Below are 7,776 nucleotides of genomic sequence, written 5' to 3' on the forward strand. Positions count from 1 at the left end.
GGAACGGACGCTCCCAGGGTTCAGGGTGGGAGGAGTGCAGTCCACCCTGACCTCCGCTTTTATGTGGTCTGCCGGAACACACGACAGACCACATCCTCCGTGAGCCCTTGATGGATTCGAGCGGCGGAATTTCCCCGCTTCCGCCGCCCGAGGGCTTGTTGACTGGGCAAGAGTCGGCGAGCATTACCCCCCTTCTCCGCCCAGTTTGCCGACGACGGATAGGATCCGAGAGGGGGACGTCCTCTCGGGTCCGCTCTGTTGCCTCCTTCCGCGCCACCACGTCCTCACGGAAGGAGACCATCACATTCAGCGTTCCCCTGCCGCCAACCACGGCGTTGACCATGGGTGGCAGCAGGAGGCCGCTGCCAACCACTCAACGGCACGTTGTTACGCCCACGCCGGACGGACCCCCGGCGTGTTTGGCTGCTCTGACAGCCGCTGCCTCCATCTTCGCAGCAGGCTGTGTTGAGCGCACTCCTCCCTGTGGCCTGCCATTACGGGCCGGTCGTCATCGCTTCCTGCGATGGCTGCCTCGGTGCTTGGCCAGGGACTGGAATCTTGGCAGTCCCTTTTCTGCCCTTCTTCGGCCGTGCGCACTTCCGACCCCCGGTTGCATGGTTTGCAGGTTTCCCTGCAGCCTTGCAAACGGGGCAGTGGAGGTCGCCGGTACATGACGACGCCATGTGACCTTCCTGCCCGCACCGGAAGCAGTTCCGGCTTCGGTCGACCTTCGAGTTGCACTGGAGCCCAGTATGCCCAATCTCGAAGCACTTGAAGCACTTCATTGGCCTAGGCCCCAGTGCACGCACCCGAGCTGAACTCCAGCCGATCAGGAGTCGCCCGCGTTCCAGCACCGTTTTGGCAGCCCCGATAGGGCACTCGACTAGCGCGCTGCCCACGCCAAACACTCCAACCCGGATAGGGCCGACCTTTACATGCTCCGGAGAGCATTTCCCGACCTCGGCCACGGCAGCCGTGATGCTCTCCGCAGTCGCCGAGTCGTCAAGCCCGGAGACAACCACGTCGGTACATCTCACCGGGCAAGCCACCTTGACGGTTTCTGGGAGGACCTCTTTCAGCTTCGCTGCAAGGAGTTCGGCCTTGTCCGCGCTCTCCTTTCCGGGGATCTCGAGCACTCGAGCCCCGGTGGCAGCCAGACGGAAGCGCAGGCCGTCTATTCCCAGCTGTCTGAGGTTCACTCCCATCTTCGCCCTGGTGAGCACCTGGGCATACGTCACTCCCTCGGCGATTGTCTCCGGACGCAAGGTCAGGGTGACCACAGCCGACCTAGGGGGGCGCAGAGCCTTTGCCTCTTCACTGCCTCTCGCCTTTTTAGGCTTTGCCTTTCCGCGCGGCCTTGTAGTGTCTACATGGCTCGCCGGAGGCTTGCTGGGCGTAGTCTGGGCTGTGGGAGTGGCATCGGCTTTGCGCGCCTTCTTTTTCCCCTTCTTGCCTTTCCGCACCACGTCGCTCCACGTCTCCGCAGGTGGCTGCGATCCCTGCAAGGGGGTCGCTTCACCACGTGTGGGCGCTGGGGTGGGAGGGTCTGCTGCTGGGGCAGCCTTTCTGGCTGCCTTGGCGGCAGGCGCTTTGGCAGGTGGGAGTTTGGCTGCCTTTGTAGCCTGTGGCTGAGCTCCCTTTGCCTGCGGAGCAGGCTTCTTCAGGTCCGCTTGCAGCGGCGGACGGAACGCCGACGGTGGGAGGAGGCGGTTTTCTAGCCTGGCCAGCTTGATGTCGATCATACGATCGATGTCAGACAGTATGGCTGACCGCTGGTCCGCCTCACTCCTTCCCTCCTCCTGGGGTGCAGGCGCCTTGGCGCGGGAGTTCTCAGCGGAGAGACGCGCAAGGTCCTCGCGGAGTTTGATCATCTCCCCGCTGAGGCTCTCCACCCTTCTCCGCAGTTCTGCGTTCTCAGAACGCAGAACCCGGACTTCCTCATCGGAGGTCCTCTCCGTTAAAGCCGCCACAGCCTGTTCTATCTGCGTGGCGGCTTTCTTCAGGGCGTTCACGAACGTGCCCTTGAGGTTCTTGGATTTGCGAGCAACGTCAAGGATGACCTTGACGCTGCTCTCCACCCTCCCCTCAAGGCAGTCCGCAGGCACTGCCGCAAGCTCCCTGGTCGACTCGAGGACCTCCGATTCGTCCAGGAGTTCGAGCTCCGCTCTTTGGGCACTGACCAAGGCCTCCTTCGCCTTGGCCAGACCAACGTAATGCCCAGTGGTGGGCGGCCTTCCCCTGCCGCGCTTGGCCGCACGGTTCGGAGTAGCCGCAGCGATGGATGAGCCTGCTCCTGACTCATCACCGCTCCCCGCCTCCGGGGCTCTCCGTTTTTTGCGCCGCTTGTCGCCAGCGGCCAGATCTCCGTCTGAGTAGGAGACAGCTGTATCCATCCCCGAGCAGTCGGATTCCGTTTCCGAGATGGGCACAGCTGCCCCTACCATGGGCCCTCGCAGGCCTCTCGCCATGCTCTCCGAGCTGCCCCCAGTCATGGCCCTGTATGTTTTGGGAGGCACCTTTTCCTTCGACCACCGGTGCTTGCCGCTAAGCACCGGCGATTTCGGGTCCATGGATGACCCACCCGTCCCTTTCCCCTTGCGGGGCTCGTCAGCTGCACTTGAGCAGCTGCTGATATCGTCGTCGGATAGGACGGCCGCCTCCGGATTGGTGGTATCCGCAGGCAGTGCCGTTCTTTCCCCAGATCGCGCGCAATCTTGTCCACGTTTCTCGCCAAAGTCGTCAATTAAATCGGTCCGTTTATTTTTAGATTTCAATACGTCCACAAGCTCCACAATTGGTTTTTTATCCATAGTATTAATTGATCCCACGAGAATGAGGGAAGTATACAGTCCACCCGGGCAGTGCCCTCTGTACCCGGGTAACCCTAATCCGCCTGGGGGGTCGGGCGGTGCCCCAGCGATGGCCGCTCGCTACCGGAGATATCCCCTCCGCCACCTGCAACAGGCGCCTCACGCCGCGCGAGACCCGAAGGTGCCCCAACGTGAGACTTTGGGAGATTTTTTAGTGAGGTTTACTCCTCTCGGGGCCGGCCGGTTAAGGCAAGCCCCCCTGGCCCTGAGACATGCCGCGAGACATGACCACCGCAAGTCAGGGTAACAGGTTCGCCCGACTGTGGCCGAAGCCTGTCCGCCAGCCGTACATTGACGACCGACGAACCAGCCGCGCGAAGGCGGAATTCGCCTCCTCCCTGCGGATTTTTTATAGAGGTTATCTCCTCGCAGCCCCCTCCACTCAGTGTGAAGGCGGCCCCCGTTCCTGCGACCCCACCAAGTGCAGGCTTACGGGTTGCCCGACGGTGGCCGAAGCCGTTGCCCGCCCAGAGTTATCTGAGCGGACCCGCCGCGCGTTGGGTTCTTCTTAGCTTCACTGTGGAAGTGATATGGAGTAAGCGGCATTTCCAATCACTTCCACAGCTACTGAGCCCCCCCGCCACGACAAGGCGAGAACCCATTGGGGGGGAACCTAACCTTTTTTTTTTTTTAACGAGGAGAAATCCATCATGGATACCCAGCCGCCCGGGGAAAGCGGCTGGGTTATGTGAGACTCCTAGTAATAACTCACTAAAACTCCTCGGTGTTCAGCAGCCTCCGCCTATTGGCGGGTGTGCGGGGACGTTTACACACTCTTCCGTGCACCCGCCGGCGCCGTCCGGAACGGACGCTCCCAGGGTTCAGGGTGGGAGGAGTGCAGTCCACCCTGACCTCCGCTTTTATGTGGTCTGCCGGAACACACGACAGACCACATCCTCCGTGAGCCCTTGATGGATTCGGACGACGGAATTTCCCCGCTTCCGCCGCCCGAGGGCTTGTTGACCGGGCAAGAGTCGGCGAGCATTACCCCCCTTCTCCGCCCAGTTTGCCAACGTTGGATAGGATCCGAGGGGGGGACGTCCCCTCGGGTCCGCTCTGTTGCCTCCTCCCGCGCCACCACGTCCTCACGGAAGGAGACCATCAAATTCAGCGTTCCCCTGCCGCCAACCACGGCGTTGACCATGGGTGGCAGCAGGAGGTCGCTGCCAGCCACTCAACAGCACGTTGTTACGCCCACGCCGGACGGACCCCCGGCGTGTTTGGCTGCTCTGACAGCCGCTGCCTCCATCTTCACAGCAGGCTGTGTAGAGCACACCCCTCCCTGTGGCCTGCCATTACGGGCCGGTCGTCATCGCCTGCGATGGCTGCCTTGGTGTTTGGCCAGGGACTGGAATCTTGGCAGTCCCTTTTCTGCCCTTCTTCGGCCGTGCGCACTTCCGACCCCCGGTTGCATGGTTTGCAGGTTTCCCTGCAGCCTTGCAAACGGGGCAGTGGAGGTCGCCGGTACATGACGACGCCATGTGACCTTCCTGCCCGCACCGGAAGCAGTTCCGGCTTCGGTCGACCTGCGATTTGCACTGGAGCCCAGTATGCCCAATCTCGAAGCACTTGAAGCACTTCATTGGCCTAGGCCCCAGTGCACGCACCCGAGCTGAACTCCAGCCGACCAGGAGTCGCCCGCGTTCCAACAACGTTTTGGCAGCCCCGATAGGGCACTCGATCAGCGCGCTGCCCACGCCAAACACACCAACCCGGATAGGGCCGACCTTTACATGCTCCGGAGAGCATTTCCCGACCTCGGCCACGGCAGCCGTGATGCTCTCCGCAGTCGCCGAGTCGTCCAGCCCGGAGACAACCACGTCGGTACATCTCACCGGGCAAGCCACCTTGACGGTTTCTGGGAGGACCTCTTTCAGCTTCGCTGCAAGGAGTTCGGCCTTGTCCGCGCTCTCCTTTCCGGGGATCTCGAGTACTCGAGCCCCGGTGGCAGCCAGACGGAAGCGCAGGCCGTCTATTCCCAGCTGTCTGAGGTTCACTCCCATCTTCGCCCTGGTGAGCACCTGGGCATACGTGACTCCCTCGGCGATCGTCTCCGGACGCAGGGTCAGGGTGACCACAGCCGACCTAGGAGGGCGCAGAGTCTTTGCCTCTTCACTGCCTCTCGCCTTTTTCGGCTTTGCCTGTCCGCGCGGCCTTGTAGTGACTACATGGCTCGCCGGAGGCTTGCTGGGCGCAGTCTGGGCTGTGGGAGTGGCATCGGCTTTGCGCGCCTTCTTCTTCCCCTTCTTGCCTTTCCCTTTCCGCACCACGTCGCTCCACGTCTCCGCAGGTGGCTGCGCTCCCTGCAAGGGGGTCGCTTCGCCACGTGTGGGCGCTGGGGTGGGAGGGTCTGCTGCTGGGGCAGCCTTTTTGGCTGCCTTGGCGGCAGGGGCTTTGGCAGGTGGGAGTTTGGCTGCCTTTGTAGCCTGTGGCTGAGCTCCCTTTGCCTGCGGAGCAGGCTTGTTCAGGTCCGCTTGCAGCGGCGGACGGAACGCCGACGGTGGGAGGAGGCGGTTTTCCAGCCTGGCCAGCTTGATATCGATCATGCGATCGATGTCCGACAGTATGGCTGACCGCTGGTCCGCCTCACTCCTTCCCTCCTCCTGGGGTGCAGGCGCCTTGGCGCGGGAGTTCTCAGCGGAGAGACGCGCAAGGTCCTCGCGGAGCTTGATCATCTCCCCGCCGAGGCTCTCCACCCTTCTCCGCAGTTCTGCGTTCTCAGAACGCAGAACCCGGACTTCCTCATCGGAGGTCCTCTCCGTTAAAGCCGCCACAGCCTGTTCTATCTGCGTGGCGGCTTTCTTCAGGGCGTTCACGAACGTGCCCTTGAGGTTCTTGGATTTGCGAGCAACGTCAAGGATGACCTTGACGCTGCTCTCCACCCGCTCCTCAAGGCAGTCCGCAGGCACTGCCGCAAGCTCCCTGGTCGACTCGAGGACCTCCGATTCGTCCAGGAGTTCGAGCTCCGCTCTTTGGGCACTGACCAAGGCCTCCTTCGCCTTGGCCAGACCAACGTAGTGCCCAGTGGTGGGCGGCCTTCCCCTGCCGCGCTTGGCTGCACGGTTCGGAGTAGCCGCAGCGATGGATGAGCCTGCTCCTGACTCATCACTGCTCCCCGCCTCTGGGGCACTCCGCTTTTTGCGCCGCTTATCGCCGTCCGAGTAGGAGACAGCTGTATCCATCCCCGAACAGTCGGATTCCGTTTCCGAGATGGGCACAGCCGCCCCCACCATTGGCCCTCGCAGGCCTCTGGCCATGCTCTCCGAGCTGCCCCCAGCCGTGGCCCTATACGTTCTGGGAGGCACCTGTTCCTTCGACCACCGATGCTTGCCGCTAAGCACCGGCGATTTCGGGTCCAAGGTTGACCCACCCGTCCCTTCCCCCTTGCGGGGCTCGTCAGCTGCACTTGAGCAGCTGCTTACATCGTCGTCGGATAGGACGGCCGTCTCCGGATTGGTGGTATCCGCAGACAGTGCCGTTCTTTCCCCAGATCGCGCGCAATCGTGTCCTCGTTCCTCGCCAAAGTCGTCAATTAAATCGGTCCGTTTCTTATTTTTAATGCAGTCCACTATCTCCACAACAGGTTTTTTGTACATATTTTAATTGATCCCACGAGTAGGAGGGAAATAATCAGTCCACCCGGGCAGAGCCCTCTGTACCCGGGTAACCCTAATCCGCCTGGGGGGTCGGGCGGTGCCCCAGCGATGGCCGCTCGCTACCGGAGATATCCCCTCCGCCACCTGCAACAGGCGCCTCACGCCGCGCGAGACCCGAAGGTGCCCCAACGTGAGACTTTGGGAGATTTTTTAGTGAGGTTTACTCCTCTCGGGGCCGGCCGGTTAAGGCAAGCCCCCCTGGCCCTGAGACATGCCGCGAGACATGACCACCGCAAGTCAGGGTAACAGGTTCGCCCGACTGTGGCCGAAGCCTGTCCGCCAGCCGTACATTGACGACCGACGAACCAGCCGCGCGAAGGCGGAATTCGCCTCCTCCCTGCGGATTTTTTATAGAGGTTATCTCCTCGCAGCCCCCTCCACTCAGTGTGGAGGCGGCCCCCGTTCCTGCGACCCCACCAAGTGCAGGCTTACGGGTTGCCCGACGGTGGCCGAAGCCGTTGCCCGCCCAGAGTTATCTGAGCGGACCCGCCGCGCGTTGGGTTCTTCTTAGCTTCACTGTGGAAGTGATATGGAGTAAGCGGCATTTCCAATCACTTCCACAGCTACTGAGCCCCCCCGCCACGACAAGGCGAGAACCCATTGGGGGGGGGGGGGAACCTTTTTTTTTTTTTTTTTTTTTTTTTTTTTTTTTTTTTTTTTTTTAACGTTGGGAAATGCGTTACGCATACCACGCCGCCCGGGGGGACGACGTGGTTATGTGGGACTCCCCGGGAAACCCGGTATACCCACTAAAACCCAACGGTGTTCCTCCTCGCCGCCATGTGGCGGGGATGCGGGAACGCAATTGCACACAACCGCGTCCCCGCCGGCGGATGCCCTCTTGGGCCCAGCGCCTATGGGGGCGCAACAAGCGCCTCCCCCTCCGCCGAGGGCTGCCCGGAACACTTGGGGAGCCCTACAGCACGGGACCTATGTTGTGGATGGCGGTCCCCCGACCACCATCCACAGGTCCCCGTCAGGGTGGAGCTGGATCCATTCATTGAACGGTATCCATCCGCTCCACCCCGGCCCTCTTGGCCTTGGCCTTCTTGGCCTTGCGCTTCCCCTTCTTCGGGGCGCTCTTCTTCTCCGGGGCCTGGTTCTTTGGCTTGTTTGCCGCAGAAACACAGCCAGTCCCCCCGATCGAGTGTGACGCCGGCTTGCCCGCAGCCTCACACACTGGGCAGTGAGGCTCGGCGTCACAATCTCGTGCCCTGTGGTTCGATTGTCCGCAGCGGAAGCACAGTTGG

General features: G+C 62.0%; 1 protein-coding gene across 1 annotated transcript; it reads right to left on the reverse strand.

Moving 5' to 3' along the window:
* Positions 1-494: 494 nt before the first annotated feature.
* Positions 495-2,810, reverse strand: LOC126378712 (uncharacterized). The gene has a single exon (XM_050027091.1). The coding sequence runs from the start codon at positions 2,808-2,810 to the stop codon at positions 495-497; it is 2,316 nt and encodes a 771-aa protein (XP_049883048.1).
* Positions 2,811-7,776: the final 4,966 nt, after the last annotated feature.

The sequence above is a fragment of the Pectinophora gossypiella genome, chromosome 27 (assembly GCF_024362695.1).
Source record: "Pectinophora gossypiella chromosome 27, ilPecGoss1.1, whole genome shotgun sequence".
In the NCBI taxonomy this organism is placed as follows: domain Eukaryota; kingdom Metazoa; phylum Arthropoda; class Insecta; order Lepidoptera; family Gelechiidae; genus Pectinophora; species Pectinophora gossypiella.

Excerpts from the sequence above, each read along its gene's own strand:
- LOC126378712 (XM_050027091.1), bottom strand. The coding sequence starts at position 2,810 with ATGGATAAAAAACCAATTGTGGAGCTTGTGGACGTATTGAAATCTAAA.